Below are 17,409 nucleotides of genomic sequence, written 5' to 3'. Positions count from 1 at the left end.
GGGACCACTAAAAGAGAAGGGAGAGGAACATTAAGAGGGGGGAGGAACATTAATGGGAATGGGGGGCACTAGGAGACAGGTAAGGGGGGGAAAGAGGAACACTAAGGGACAGGGTAGGGAAAGGAACACTAAGGGACAGGGACGGGAGGGGAGAGGAATACTAAGAGACAGGGGAGGGGAGAGGAACACTAAGGGACAGGAGAGGGGAGAGGAACACTGAGGGACGGGAAAGGAACACTAAGGGACATGAAGGGGGTTGGTGTGACACCGTGAGTTACCGCACCGGGTGACACCAACCCTAGTGACGCCACTGCAGAAGAGGAGAAGATGATGGCTGCTCCCGCAAGGGGTAGGTTAAGGTAACTAATATTCACATTTGCTTGACTTCACCAGACCTCCAACTGCGATATCACCGTCAGGGGTCTTTGCACTGTTGGTGACAAATCTGTTTTAATGTTGGAATCATAGACTACATTGGAGAATTATTCCAAAATGTTTCTTAAATTTAGATTCTCTTATGTTCAATTAACCGCAATCCACTTTTTACCAATTAACCCTCACGGTCATAAAATGACAATCTAGACTTCTCTTTCGTTTAAGAATTCCAAGAAAACACAATTCTCAGAAAGTAGCATGAAACAGAAAGTAGTTAGAAATTAGAACCGTGTGCAGAAGGGAGCTACAGATTAATGAAAAACATTTTTCAGGAAGCTCCACCTCCCTTCCTAGTATAGAAAACAGAGCTGCAATAGTTGCAAACACTTCATGTCATTTGAAGTCCGATGTCATCTGAAACATGTCTTCTGCAGGCTCCAGTCAATCCTCCCAGCGTGGACTTATACTCCTCATAGCAGTGTTACTGCAATGTGTTTTTGTTGCTGTCACATATGTTTACTTCACAAATGAACTAAAACAGGTATGCTGCATTTTTACTAGAACCTTCTAGAATTTAGACACCCCATGTTATGCTGCCTAGTTGTGTGAGGGCTGGCAATTTCTGCAATTTCAGCGCCTGTGGAATATGACTCAGTCAAAAAAATCATGCTCAGTCAGCACATAAACACAGGGTATTGACTGAACTCTGAACTGTAACAATCTCAAATCTGAATTGCAAAACAGAGGCTAAAATAATTTACCTGGAAAAAAAATCCAACAATAGCCATAGATTAGTTATTTTTGCTTTAATTCTGCAGTTTGGATTTTAATTTGCTACAATTCGGAGTTTAGTGAATAACCTTAGCAGAAATATTCACTACAAGTGTGAATTGTTGGGAATCCAAAGAGATTTTCCAATTTTAATTTAAAAAAACAAAAACAAACTGACAATATAGCTGACTGGGAGAATTTTTATAATTTGGCTATTTTGTTGTAAAAGTTGAATTGACTTTGATTTCATGATATGTCACACTAGTAAATACACTGATTATCGGTAGTGGAACTGCAAAAGGTTGCCTATTTAGAGAACATGTGAATGTATCTGTTAATTCCTCTTCGCACTCATTTCTTCTTTTATATCCCCCTTTTCTTCTTTGCCTGCCTTTCACATTTTGTACTGGGGACGTTAAGGTGCAGGAATTTTCTTTGGATGAATTTGCAAAAACTTTTTGACTATAAATTAAGATTGTTTAGTGCAAGAAGCATTGTGGGGGGGGGGGGGGGGGGAATGTTTTATGTTTTTTGTTACATTTATTTGTTATTGTCTGTTATTGCTCTGTCAGTTTATGAGTCGCTTTACAGAAACTGTACAAGGAAAAAAAATATCTGGCTGGGAGTGTGAACCCAGAAACACAGTTCAACTCTTCAATAGGGCTATTGTTTGTTTATGTTCTCAACTGAACAAACTCTGCAGCAAGTACAAACAAGAGAACTGAGTCGCATGCCAAACACCATTCCCCAAGATCACAGGCAGCCTGGTCATATGTAGAAACAACTTTTCACTAGATTCAATTTGTGACATCTTGTCATTTTAGTGTTGCACAGTCTGTTACAGATGTTTCGAATTAAATGGGGGGACGAGGGGGGGGGGAGGGTGACGGGGCAGGGTTAGGGGATAAAGTGACCGTAGGGATGAGTGGGGGTTCCCAGGGCTTCACATCTGCACTGTACAGCAAATATTTGCAACTTCAGCACAAATCTTTCCCAAAAGTGAAGTCAGCAAATCTCAGTTCAAAAGACTGCTGGAAATATCAGAGGTTGCTCTATCAGGAACTTTATAAAATTTCTTATTTATATACTTTATATTTGCAATTTTAATGTAGTCAACCCCTGTATTTATTTACGCATTCAAAAATATTCAAGGGGGGGGCACCATGAGAGGAGAAATGTACCCTTGTAATGTTTTGCATTTTGGCTACACATTTCTACCCTTTACCTCAAACACAGGTTGGACTATAACAGATAGACAACCTGATTTCTTATGTTAAACATTTACTGAGGGTTTGTTTTTATACGAACATTTTAGGTGGAACCTGAAAGATTTGATTTATTACCTTTCTCTCCTTGTACATGTCTTATAGGTCGACATTAGTGATAAACTAAAAAGATTTTTTCTCTGTTTTATTTCTCCGTCACCTTTTGCACCACAGGTGTGCAAACAAACTCTTGTACACCAGCAGAATCTACCAGTATTTACAACCTGATTGTGTTTTGGAAAAGAATAATAAAATGATTTATGATCTAAGCCATAACATGTGTGTTTTGTTTATCAGATACTTTTGCAGAAAATTATTGGTCAGTACATTTACACACAGTGCAAAATAAAAGGCATATGTGTTCAACTTGTTATTAATTTGATAGGGTGGTGATTCTTGAAAGTGAAACTGACTTTTCTTGTTTACCTACCCCTAAGCACGCAACACTGAGACTCCATCCTGTCTACATTTGTTTTGCACGAAAGAAACACACCCAAACAAAGGGGATTTGTAACTGCAATTTCAGCATACATTAAAAAACATGAGCGCAAGGGTTTTCCCAGAAGTATAAACAAACAACAAACAGCAACAATATACGGTAGATCTTGCTGGGCGCTAACCTTCTTTCATCAGAGGAAAAACATACAGGATTATTTACTGAAGTGACAATTCAATGTGAATTTCAAATTTAGGGTTACGGGGGTTCCCAATGATTTTTTCCAGTGGAACCTTTTGTCATAGTGTACCAACAGAGTGGAACCCCAAAATAATTTTGCAACATAGCGCAATCCTTTTATTTAGTAGAGTATAATGTTTCCTTTTTTTTTAGCATATATATATATATATATATATATATATATATATATAACAAGCGATAAACTGGAGCACTCAAAAGGACTTTTCTATAGTGGGTTTATTTATACAAAAAAGCTTACATCGAAGTGTAAATCATCTGTATCGACATTTCGATCCCTCAGGGTCTTTTCCAAGATCTTGAAAAAGACCCTGAGGGGTCGAAACGTCGATACAGATGATTTACACTTCGATGTAAGCTTTTTTGTATAAATAAACCCACTATAGAAAAGTCCTTTTGAGTGCTCCAGTTTATCGCTTGTTATATATTTGGACGACGGATGCACCAAAGGCAGGATATATCCGAGTTTATTCAGGGGTGAGTGCCTAAATTACTACTTTTTTATATATATATATATATATATATATATATATATATACACACACAACATATTGTAATTAGGAGCAGGTGTGCTTTTGTGTGTGGAGTTTGTATATAAGTTAAACGTTTTAATACAGGGGTTTGTTTGTTTGTATGTAATGTTTGCATTTGCTTGCAGGGGTGTGTTTGGATGTTATATTGGCCTTTAAATACGATGTACATTTGTGTGCAGTATTGTTGTTTGTGTGAAGGGTGTGTTTGAGTGTTTATATATAAATTTGGAGTTTGAATTAAGATGTTTTTTTGCATGTAATGTTTGTAGGGGTTGTGTTTGATTGCTGAGATGTATGCACATACACTGCCACATACATACATACATACATACTTACACAGATATACATACACATTAACACACATATAAACACGTTGACACATACACATACACTCATATACACACTGACACAAATACACATGGACACAAAGATACACACATTGACACATGCACACAGCTTGATACACAGATACACACACTGGCACATACACACATACTGAGATATATACACACAGATACACACACTGACACACAGAAAAACATACAGGCACATACACATTCAAATACACACAGTGACACATACACACACCTTGACACACACTGATACACACTATCCCATACACACACAGTGGTACAAACACACACACTCAGATATACACAGTGACACATATACACACTTTGACACACAGATACACACATTGGCACATACACACACCGATACACACATACTGACATGTATGCACACAGATACTCACTGACAAACAGATACACACACTGTAAAGTGCTAGAAGGCTGCTTTCATGTACAAAAAGAGCTTTTGATTCAGTCACTCATCCAATTATAATTTTTCCTCTTTACAAATCAATGGTAAAACCACACCTTGAGTATATGGTGCAATTTTGGGCACCAGTTTTAAAAAAGGAAATTGCAGGAACTATAAAAAGAGGAAAGCATTTGTTACGAGGAAAGGCTAAAAAAACTAGTTATGTTTTCTTTAGAAAAAAAGGCGCCTTAGAGGGGATATGAAAGCACTGTACAAATATATATCCAAATATATACAGGGACAGTACAAACTGCTATGTTGCCCATTGAGACTGGAAGAAAGGTATTTTCACTTACAGCAGAAAAGGGTTCTTTACAGTAAAAACAATAGAGATATGCAGCACTGGATTTGGAAGCACCTCTGGTGGCCGTCTAGGTGACTGCCCCTAGAGGTGTTCCTAGGCATCAATGTTAACACTGCATTTTCTCTGAAAAGGCAGCATTTACAGGGCTCATCCTGCCGGGACATGCTATAAACACCAGAACAACTACATTAAGCTGTAGTGGTTCTGGTGACTCTAGTGTCCCTCTGTTTAATTCCCATTAAGTGTAATGTCTTGCAATTTAACATTGTAGATATAGAGCCATTTCTACCTATAAGGGCATGCCTCAGCTATGTGCTATGTTCTCTGCCTAGAGTATGTGTTATCAGATACTATGGATAACTTTAACAAAAAGCTTGGATGATTTTTTGCATAAACAAAACATTCAAGAATACACCTGATATGTATGCAAATAGGAGAAATCTGATTTCCATTATGGAGTCAAGAAGGATTTTTTTAACCTTTTTGGAAATGGCTACAATTGTTTGTTTGTTTGTTTGTTTGTTTTTTTGCCTCCTTCTTTACAGTACAAAACAATGAACTTCAGGGTTGAACCTTTCTAGTATGTAACTATGTAAAACCACTACAGCTCCTGAAGATACAGGTGACGATGCCAGCGGTTGCCAAGTCTTGTGGTTACTATATTTATACTATGGCTAGTGATTGTGATGCCTTCTAGTAATAAGTTATCCAGAGTAAAAATTATACCTTTCCCGGCAGATATCTATCTACCACCATTTCCTCACATTACCCCTCAATATTCCAACCATTAAATAGTCCCAAACAGTTGCAAGGTTCTTAAATTCAAACGAGAAAATGCACCTGGCATTCTTGTATCTATCATGGCTAATGGCTCTGTAGGTCTAAATAGTCTAGACAGGTTCTAATTTCATTCAACCTATTGCATACACTTAAATTTTACTTACATGAAAACGCTCTCATATATATTGAATATGACAGAGATACATGATGTATATATGAAAAATATATTGATTTACTCACTTTCCCTCTGTTCCAGCATGCTTCATGGGTGTTACTCTTTGTTTAACACCCATCTCCTGGCCGTCCTCTGCTCCGCCTCAACTCCTCTTTGAATTGCCCTGCTTTGGAAGCATCCCCAAGCAGGGCAAATCAGCAGGCATCAGAACGTAGTGACATCACATCACTCCATTCCTATACTCTCTAGGCAGCTTTCCTATACGCCCTAGCTGGTGCTAGAAGTGCATGCATTGTGGTTGATATGGGTGGACCTCAGAGGGACCTCGATTTGTGTCAAACTGTTTCTGCTATACCAGAACGTGAATCCCGAACTCCATACTGTGGCTCAGAAAATGCAGATATTGACCTCTGTATTATTGGTCCAATATTGAACAAGAATGAGGGCCTCTAGTACGGATCATGCACAACATACCTTACACATTATCTAATGTGCTGCAGAGGTAGCTGGGCTGTAGGCCTCTGGGACAGCCTCATATATCATCAAACCACTCAAACTATGTTATCTGAAACAACCCAGTAACTCTTTATCCTATAACCACTATAATGAGACCTTGATGCCTGTTTAAGTAAAAATATATGTACCATTTTCCCTTAAAAATAAAACCAGGTCTTGTATGAATTTTTGCTCCAAAAAAATGCACTGGGGCTTATTTTCAGGGGTGTCTATTCGGGGGAAAAATGCAGGTCTACATTCAGGGGAATTCACATGTAAAACATAGACCAGTTCACTAGAATCCCGCGAATCTATGTTCAGGTAAAATTCCCCGTACATAGATGATTAAATTAGCGAATTAGCGATGATCTTAGCTATTTTCGGGGTAGGGCTTATATTACAAGCCTATGTTGTCTTATTTTCAGGGGGATATGGTATACTTCCATTGCATGGTTATATTTAACTAAAGTTGATAAAAAAAAAGCAAGCTATTTAAGCTCAGGAGTCTATCATGTACATTTTCTAACTAAACCAATGGATTTGTTCACTACAAGCAGGAAATTGTAGTAAATAGAGAAGAGTGGAATTAGAGAATTTTCCAAGTGTAGCTATGTTATCCAGAATTTTTTCAACAAAGATTTGCCCCACCCTTTATCCTGTTATGCTTCTTGTTTAAGCTTACATTTCCCTACAGGAAGCATTGCCAGTACTCAGTTCCACAATAAACCAGAATTACATCATCATCCTGTTTCCTTCAGTGAATGCGTAATTTAAATAATCTATGTACTATGAAAGACGGACACGGAATTCATAGTTTTATTTATTTATTTATTTATTCGTGATGTACGAATAGTATCACAGTGTATTTTAAAGTTGTCATAGTTATCTTCTATATTTGGATACAAATGAGGAAGTAACAAGTTTAAATTGGTCTATAAGAATAGTAATAGGCTAGCCTCTACATGAGGGAAATTCCTAGATTATAACTCATGTCAAAAGCTAAAAAGGAAGACAAAAAATAAAATAAACCCGGAACTAAAATAAAAACGTAAAATTGAAATAGAACAGCTCTGTTATAAGGCTCAGCATTTCCTTGTACGTAACCTTGGGACTTTATGTATTACTATCATAGCATCCATGGTATGGCTACTAACAGGTTATTCAGATCTGAAGAAGGGAATTACATATCTGATAAACTTCTGCCGGTCATGAGTTTATAATATAAGTTCCATAAACCAGATAGAGAAGTTCAAGATTTTGGAAGGGGTCCACTGCTATTTTCCAGTTTAATATGAGAATCAGCAGACATTTTAAGGTATCTTTTGGTTGTATTTTATTTCCCTTCTTTTTTTTTTATCTTTATCATGTAAATAGTCTTTCGGAATAGCTTCTTTTTTAGTTCAAAACATTGGATGCACAGCAATTGAAACCTTTTAGTCATGCTTCTTCCAAGGTACATGTTTCATATGTCGATTTCTACATTTCCTCCTAAGGAAATAGTATATTTTCACGCTTATATTGTTAGCCTGGGGGTTGCAATTTGCCGAAAACATACCCTACACTATAAGTTGATGGATGGATGTGTATCCAGGGAAATAAAAGTCTTCTTATATATATATTTTTTTTTATCTAGCTACGGGAAAACGACATAAAAAACAACATTGCCTGCTTGATTGGAGACAATATGGGAAATATCTTCCAGCCTGTTGATTTCAAAAATATTGACACTACGGACCCATGCTGGGGAGTAAGGTATCAACTTCAGACTTTAATCAAAAAGGTAATTTAAAAAAAATTATAGTTATTATTATTGCCTCATCTGTTTCAATGCTTTATAATTTTTATTAGTGTGTTTTGTGTTTGTCTACGTGCATATTATCATTGGAGTCATTTTCTATAATATTTAATGTATGTCCCATTACACAGTTCTGCAAAATACATTAAAGGAACACTTAAGTGTCAGGAATACAAACTCTATAGTGTTTAACTATTTAGGTGATCACATGGGAAAAGTTTTTACTAACCTTTTCTGCTACCACAGGCTGGCCCTATTTCCATGGCTGATATCATCAATCTTGGTGATCTTTGCCAATCCAATGCTATCCCATATGAAAGAGGCTATTGGGAGGCTATTGTCCACTCATGTCAAAATTCCACTTTGCTATAATCAGCATATCCTCATACAAATGCATTGAGTCAATGCATCTCTATGGGGAATGTTCAGAACCTCCATGCAGAGCGTGGAGACGTTGCACATATGTGCTGCACATTGTGCAGCACTGGATTTTGAAGCACCTCTAGTGGATGCCTAAGTGACTGCCCCTAGAGGTGTTCCTAGGCATCAATGTTAACACTGCATCTTCTCTGAAAAGGCAGCATTTACAGGGCTCATCCTGCCAGGACATGCTATAAGCACCAGAACAACTACATTGACCTGTAGTGGTTCTGGTGACTCTAGTGTCCCTTTGTTTAATTCCCATTAAGTGTAATGTCTTACAATTTAACATTGTAGCTATAGAGCCATTTCTACCCATAAGGGCATGCCTCAGCTATGTGCATAGCCTGTGCTGAATAGCTGCCTTCCCAGACATTCTGTTAAATTGTTGCTGGAATGACAACCCCCCGCCACATTATACACATAGAACACATGCTGTTGAAAGTTGTGGTCGATTTTGTTTGACTTGCTGTTAGAGATTCTGGGCTTTTTCAGAATTATTATTAAGTAAAAGATTGTATTTGTCAATAAAATTAAAGCTAAAAAAGATATGGTGATGCTTTTAATATCCAACAATCTGTAACAAAATGTATTTGGGCTTCCTTTCAGATTGTGGCAAAACAGTACAAGCCAGAGATGCCAGAACAAGGTATTTTTTATGTATTAATCTATATTGTATAACAATTTTGTTGGTCTTTAAATAGTGATATTGAATATAACTGACTTCCACACAGCTTGGGTGAAATATATTACAGAGAAATTCTAACAACCATAAGCACTACAGCCAGTTATATTATTTATTATAAATTATTATTTGCCAGGAGTCTTTGAGATCCAAACCCCAACTCTTTTCCCATGCAAATCTGTCTGACATTTGCTGGCAGTGATCTAGGCTTCAAATAGTGGAAGCGGATTAAACATATGTTTTCAGGCTATCATTGCAGTCCTTGATACATCAGTTATAAAGTCAATATATATCTCTATCTAGTAACTGAGACTTTGGGAGGCCAGGTTTCCTCCATCATGCTGGTAACTTCATAACCCTAGACAATCCAGTCCCATGCTCCCACTCTTCAGCGTCAAGGGGTGCCTGTGGTGATCCTGCAACAGTACAGACTGACAGCACTTGTACCAGTCTCCCCCTTGATAGAACCAGATCCCTGTCTTGTGTAGAAGGGAATGGAGCGAGCAAACAATGGCTGCCAGGGACAAGTCAATGTGCTGCCGCCCCTCTCCACCATTCAAGTATACCCCTCAAATTAACAACCCGGAATTATTTAACTATTAATGAAATATACAAAAATTGTGCCTTGCTGACCTCAGAGAAACCAGTAGGCATGGCACACGTCACCTCTCTGCTTGCAGCTTTTGGTTTTGGTGTTGTCATTAAGAGTAACTGTGTGTGTCCAAATACTATAGTTCATGGGAATTATGTCATCCTGTGAATTCACAGGCCAGCATTAACTATAATGATTCCATTAAACTATTATATATTTTGAACAACAATCTGCCCCGATAAACTAACAGGGAGATGATGTGCATATACATATATACACTCATATACTACAAAAAAAATCACCTGCTTTACATGGAAAATAACTGGTTTGTCGTAAATGCTGTATGAAGCAGTTTAAAATGGTCACATTTGCAAAAACATTTTTGTATTTTATTTACGTAGGTAAACTTTTGGAAATACCGATGCATGAAATTAGCGGAAATCCAAGCCAAATAACAGCTGCACACGTAACCGGAACTAGGAGTAAAACTTCACAACCAGCAGAAAGTAAGTTATTAACCTTATACAAATCATACACATGAAATCTGGGGAAATATACAAGCGGGCTAGCAAAATAATTTCATATCTAGTACCTAATAAGGAGCAGTGCAAACATTCACCTTCAGAAAAGCTTTCACCTTTGAGTTATAAAAGTAACTACGGTATGTTTAGTAGGATATTGATCATTACCTTACTTATACAGTGTATTTTTATATAAATGTATTTTTCTTATTTTTTCTTTATTAGGGTCATTGGCAAACAGGTATGTGGGACAGAAAATAGCAGAATGGAAATCTTATAAGCAACCCTCCTTCTTGACCAATATTGAAATCAATAATGGAGAGTTAGTGATTAAAAAGAGTGGCTTTTATTACATTTATTCTCAGACTTATTTTCGACAACAGGACAATACAGACACAGAGAAAGGTATAGGAACAGAACTAATTCAGTATATATATAAAGTTTCAAACTACCCAAATCCTATTCTTCTGATGAAAAACATAAAGACTGCTTGCTGGTCCAAAAACGCAGAATATGCACTCAATTCAATTTACCAGGGCGGAGTTTACAAATTTAATGAAAACGACCGAATATTTGTTGCAGTAAGTGATTTCAGTCTTGTTGACATGGATGAACAGGGAACCTATTTTGGAGCTTTCTTGCTGTTCTAAACTCCAAACAAGAGCTTTTGAGGACTGTCAAAAGAATACTGTAAAACACCAACGTTCTACATTCGCGGAACGCGGTTAAATTCATTAACAAGCATAGCAAGCTTTGAAATAGAAAATTCAAATGTAAGTGATTGCCTGTACTCAAATTGAAGTAAGCAAAGGATTTGCCATGCCACAATCTTTGCGGTGCACAGTGCTAGGCATTCACAGATGTACCAAACCAAATTCAACACTTGGAAAAACATTCCCTTGAAGCCATAGCAGGACCAGTAAACATATTTTAGGAGAAGATATAGCAGGAAGCCTTGTTGATTATAGAACAATGAGGCAGACTGCTGCATAAATTGGGTAAACTAAATCCATTTATTATTTTACTCCTACAAGATTTGGTTATTAAATAAGGAGTTGGTCTGTAGAGAAAAGCCAAATGTTATCTTCTAGTAGGAGAACACACTATATTGCAGCCAAAAGGTACACTACCCACTAAAACCAGTTGTTGGGTCCCACTAATGCTGAGTACACATTACTATTTTATGGTGTCCACGTTGTTAATGTTTAGGGAAGGAATGGGTCATGTGCAGTGGTACAAGCCACAGGATATAAACATTCAAATGAACACAGCTATTAAAAATTTGGCAAATTCTTATTGTTGTAGTACAGGGAAAGAGAGAAATGTATGCTTAAAATAAGTTTTACGGTAAGTGCCTGTATAAAACCTGTCTGTAAGTCGCTGTGAATGTCAAAAAAGATGTTGCTCCCATCCTAAGTGGAGCTTCCCGAGAACATTTCTTTGAAATGATAATATTCAGCTTATATTAAGCTATGTGTGAAAATATGTAAATATTGTTCTCTGTACAGTTACACAGATCAATATGTCTGATTGCTTTCAATCGGTTGGTCATTAAGGGGTTTGTGTTATTTTGTTTTGGAAAGATTGTACAGTGATACGGTAATGGATTGAAGAGAAAGTAGAAGAACAATACATCTATATTGTACTTTTTTACAAATCATATATTTTTTTATAAATTTAAAACAATTACAAATAACTTGAACTTGATGCATTTTAAAACAATAAACACACCATTGAACACACCATTGATCCACAGGCTAATATATCACTGGATGTATGTTTAGTTTAAATACATCATCTATATTGCATACTGCACAATAGAAATGGACATTTGAAACACTAACAGTAATAGTTTAATTTCTATATATACATATAAATGTAGCACATGGCTATTATATTTCCTACAATGCATATAGGCTATGTATAATTATTCTCACTTCATCACATAACAAGTAATAACACATGATCTCAATATTGTCATAAAATCCATGCATTAGGTTTAAAGTATTGTAAAATCACATTGTATTTTCTTATCACTTTTATGTCTCTAATAAAGGTATTGCCTTGTCTAGACTGACTGCAGTGACTTAATATTTATCTCTTTTATGTTCTCTGTATCAATTTTCATTTTTTATATAGATGAAGATATATTGTATTATAATGGGAGTCCTGGCCATTGCAACCATAAGGCTTTGTGGTGCATAAGCCCGGGGGGAGGGAGGGGGCACAAGGCCTTGGTGACCAGCAGGTGGAGAACACATAGGACTCCCCCTTCTGCTAGTCACTCCATGTAGCAAGGCAGCCGGCACCACGATAGAGGATATCCTGTATCCTCTACCAAGTCTGGCAGGAAGCCAGAAGGGAGCAACAAAAAGCTTCCTGTCAGATAGGGTAAAGCAGGGGTTCCCAATTAATTTTTCCTGTGGAACCCTTTGACATAATGTATCAACATCGTGGAACCCCCCACCCTATAAAAAAAAAAAGAGAAATTGCGCCGTTGCATAAACTTTTTTTTTGTGCCGGTGTATGTGACACACAGATACACACACACCTTGACACACAGTGTGTATCTATGTGTGTGTCAAAGTGTGTGTATCTGTGTGTCAAAGTGTGTGTATCTGTGTTTGTGTGTGCCAGTGTGTGTCTGTGTGGCAAGGTGTGTGTATCTGTGTTTGTATGTGCCAGTGTGTGTATCTGTGTGTCAGTGTGTATGAATCTGACACACACACTGGCACATAGTGGCACACAGATATACACATCCTGACACACAGATACACACACCTTGACAAACAGTGTGTATCTGTGTGTGTATGTATTTATCTGTGTGTCAAGGTGTGTTTATCTGTGTCAAAGTGTGTGTATCTCTGTTTGTGTGTGCCGGTGTGTGTCTGTGTATCAAGGTGTTTGTATCTGTGTTTGTATGTGCCAGTGTGTGTATCTGTGTATCAGTGTGTAAGAATCTGACACACAGATACACACACTGGCACATAGTGGCATACAGATATACACACCTTGACACACAGATACACACATCTTGACGACACACACACTCACAGATATACACTGTGTATGTGTGTATGTATCTGTGTGTCAAAGTGTGTGTATCTGTGTGTCAAAGTGTGTGTATCTGTGTCTGTATGTGCCGGTGTGTGTCAAGGTGTGTGTATCTGTGTTTGTATGTGCCAGTGTATGTATCTATGTGTCAGTGTGTACCTGTGTGTGCCTATGTATCTGACATGCAGATACACTCACTGGCACATAGAGGCATGCAGGTACACACACTGACACACAGACACACACAACTTGACACACAGATACACACACTCAGATGTCACACAGTGACACATACACACATCTTGACTCAAACATACACACACACTCAGATACACACAGTGACATATTCACACACTTGCACCCACAGATACACACACTGGCACATACACACACTCAGATACACACATTGACACATACACACAGTGTCATATACACACACTGACACACACTCAGATACACACACACTGACATACACACACACACACACACACACATAGGCACATACAAACACACTGATATACACTGGCACCTACACACCTTAACACACAGAAACACACACATTGACACACAGATTCACATACACTTGCACACACAGTGACACATACACACATTGGCACATACACACACACACACACACAATATGACATACATTAGAGCCACCCTCCTGTTAACTTACCTTCTGTGTCCATGAGGGTGGCTTGCGTGTGATGTTGGCTGAGGCTGATGGGAGTGAGCTGCTGCGTGCTCACTTCAGCCTCTCCTCTTCCATCTATGCTGCTCACTCTCAGGGCGGCCTCCTTCCTCCCTACCGCACGGCAGCAACTCTGTGAAGCTGGGAGGAACTACTATCACTTCCTCCCAGTCGGCCGATACTACAGGGGTCCGGTCATGCAGCGGACATGTTGTTTGGGGAAATCATGGTGGAACACCATTTGTGTTCTCTGCTGAACACCAATTGGGAAACGCTGGGGTAGAGGATACAGAAGTCCATGCGGCCACTCTACATGAAGGTAAGCAGGCAAACCAAAGGGTGGATGGAGAAAAGAATGACACACACAAAGGGGCTAGGGGGCACACAAATAGATACACAGAGGGACTTGGGGAGGAAAAGAAACACACAGAGGGGCTGGGGAAGGGGAAAGAGACACAGAGAGAGACTTGTTAGTGAAAAAAGATACACACAGAGGGTTTGGGGAAGGGGAAAAGAGACACACACTGAGACTTGTCGGTGAAAAAGATACACACGGAGGGGCTGACTAAAACAGGTGGAACAGGTGGTACATAAAAGAGGGTGGGGCAGAGATACACAAAAGAGGCTGGGGGGAGAGACACATAGTAGCAGGAAGAGTAAGAAAGAGACACATACATACAAAAGGGGCTTGGGGAGGCGGGGCCTGGCTGCCAAACTGAAAGGCTGAATGCAGTGTGGGCTCTGTACAAAAGTTGACAATTATCGCCTAAAAACAGTATTTTGAAAGCAAACAAACGGCTAAATTTGCACTGATACCTACCTGCAAGCTACTCTGCTACAGCACAAGGGTTTCCAGGCGTCCGGCAAGCAGATTGAGCCCACACCGCCACTGAGGCCTACCTCGAGGTGAGAGCCTGGGAGATGCGGCCGATCTCCCTACTGCCTCTCCGACCGGAACAAGCTGACGTTATACGGGTCCCCGCTCCCCCCCCTGCCGGTGGGGGTTATCCCGACACCATCACCACAGCCAAGCTTCATCCCTGACAAGCACATCGTCTTAAAGCAATCTGCCTCAAAATGGCGACTACTGCACCAGCTACAGACACACTGAACCGACTACAGACACTCGAGCAGCGCCTGGACGCACTCCTCGAAAACTTCTGGCAGAGAATGCAGAACAAAGGGGCACAGACCCAGAGGGAGCCGCTACACCCTACACGACCGCATTACTCACTGCCAGAAAAAACGCCTAGAGTGGCTGGCAGGAAGAAGAGACCGCACACGACGCCAGGAAACGGAGACCAGCGAAGCGGAGAAGGCGGCCCATAAAATCCAAGGCTCACATCTGCCTTCCTGGGCCGAGGGCCCGAAAGGGAAACACCCTGCTGCGTACCCCACATGCCCGGACGGGACTTTTCCATTACACAAACGCCCGGGACCTCGCTTGCGGTGCTGAAAGTGACCGGAGCGGTGTAAAGTGCATGAGAAGGCCTGGGGCCGGCGGAGTGGCCAAAATTGGATGCGGCCCCTAGACCAACCTGCTGGCAGCTTCCCGATCATTGGCATAGGATGAACGCATAAACACACTCCTGGACAGTATCACAGCATGCACACCGGGACTTACTCACAGGCAGCTCTAAACAGGCAGAAACATGTTGCCTCCTGAACGTTACCAGCAATGCCATAAATGTATATTCTGCTTTTGTTTTACTAGAAAAGTATGATTTTTCTATTTTTTCAGTCCAATTGTATATTTCTTAACATGCCTAGCTTGATGCAGACGCGCCCCAAAAGCCTAGTGGTTTACAACTTTTAAGTCTGCTACATATATGTCTTGCCGGACCCTGCAGAATATGCGGCCTTTAGCCTTTATGTATGTTTATCCTGAAATAATTTAAGCTAAGAGTATGCTAGCTCTAAGACACACTTTTTATGGTAGTACTCCTTTATTATCAACCGATATGTCTTATTTTCACCTCGTTTTTACCTAACTAGTACAGGCTATAACTTAAAGGACCACTCTAGGCACCCAGACCACTTCTGCTTAATGAGGTGGTCTGGGTGCCAGGTCCCTCTAGGATTAACCCTTTTTTTTTATAAACATAGCAGTTACTGAGGGTTAATCCAGCCTCCAAAACCTCTAGTGGCTGTCTCACTGACAGCCACTAGAAGCGCTTGCGTGCTTCTCACTGTGAAAATCACAGTGAGAGCACGCAAGCGTCCATAGGAAAGCATTGTAAATGCTTTCCTATGCGACCGGCTGAATGCGAGCGCGGCTCCTGCCGCGCATGCGCATTCAGCCGATGACGTCGCACGGAAGAAGGAGAGGAGGAGGAAAGCTCCCCGCCCGGCGCTGGAGAAAGAGGTAAGTTTAACCCCTTCCTCCCCCCAGAGCCCGGCGGGAGTGGGTCCCTGAGGGTGGGGGCACCCTCAGGGCACTCTAGTGCCAGGAAAACGAGTATGTTTTCCTGGCACTAGAGTGGTCCTTTAAGACATAAGTACCTAACCTGCATTTATTAACCAAAAAATTGTGCCATTCTTGCATGCCATAATACTGTATTCACTGTATTACTGTTTTAGCTTTACATGCTGTTGTGGCGATACAAGCTTGTTTATGCTACTCAAGCCCTGCAAAAATAAAGATTGACAAAAGGGGCTTGGGGAAGAGACACACAAAGCAGCAGGAGTGAAGAGAGAGACACAAAGAGCAGTGTTGTTTGACACACAAATGGGGAAAATGCAGGATAAGATCATCTAAAAGGGGTAATACGTTCGAAAGGGGGGTTAAGAGACACACAGATGAAGATGCACTATTTTGAGGGGTTCGAAATGCACCTTCACGTATGTAACCAAAAATCCTTGTTTTGGCTCTGATAGTAATACACTTCAATCATATTTAAAGCACAATCCTTGATACTAAATACTAACTTTGTACCCTTATATTTTAGCATAGTTAGATCATTTAAATGCTTGATCGGTTTTAATGAAGTCATGAAGCATAGTCACCCCACATGTCCCCAGCCTATGGCTGATATCCAAGGTTGGACATATTTGTATAGATAAGACGTCAGAATTATCTGACTGACAGTAGTGAGACTGGCTCTGTGTGCTGAGAAATTGTTAAAAATAATGTTTTGAGAAAACTAGTGGGTAACCCCAATAATCCATTGCACCACAACCAACTCAATAAATTGTAAAATGAGGTCCTTTTAATAGTAGATGGTGTAAATGTGTAAACGGCAATTCCCATTTATAGATTGTACTACAAGGTCTTGCTTTTAAATGAATCTCCTGCCAAACCTGTCGGTATTATTCAGTTAGATTGAGTGAAAACATGGAACCAGAGTGTACATTGTCAGATAAAAGAACAAAGAATTTAAAAAAAAAAAAAGACAGAAATGCAAAAAATAAAAATGCTGCTTCAATTTTTTCTTATC

The 17,409-nt window shown here is 39.6% G+C and overlaps 1 protein-coding gene across 1 annotated transcript; it reads left to right on the top strand.

Annotated features, from left to right (window-relative positions):
* Window positions 1–746: 746 nt before the first annotated feature.
* TNFSF10 (TNF superfamily member 10) lies at window positions 747–12,318 on the top strand. The gene is made up of 5 exons (XM_063442683.1): window positions 747–916; window positions 7,848–7,994; window positions 9,039–9,078; window positions 10,108–10,212; window positions 10,453–12,318. The coding sequence occupies exons 1-5, from the start codon at window positions 797–799 to the stop codon at window positions 10,875–10,877; spliced, it is 837 nt and encodes a 278-aa protein (XP_063298753.1). The 5' UTR covers window positions 747–796; the 3' UTR covers window positions 10,878–12,318.
* The last annotated feature ends 5,091 nt before the right edge of the window (window positions 12,319–17,409 follow it).

Source organism: Pelobates fuscus, chromosome 2, assembly GCF_036172605.1.
Source record: "Pelobates fuscus isolate aPelFus1 chromosome 2, aPelFus1.pri, whole genome shotgun sequence".
In the NCBI taxonomy this organism is placed as follows: Eukaryota; Metazoa; Chordata; class Amphibia; order Anura; family Pelobatidae; genus Pelobates; species Pelobates fuscus.
This window is presented reverse-complemented; position numbering and strand designations above follow the sequence as displayed.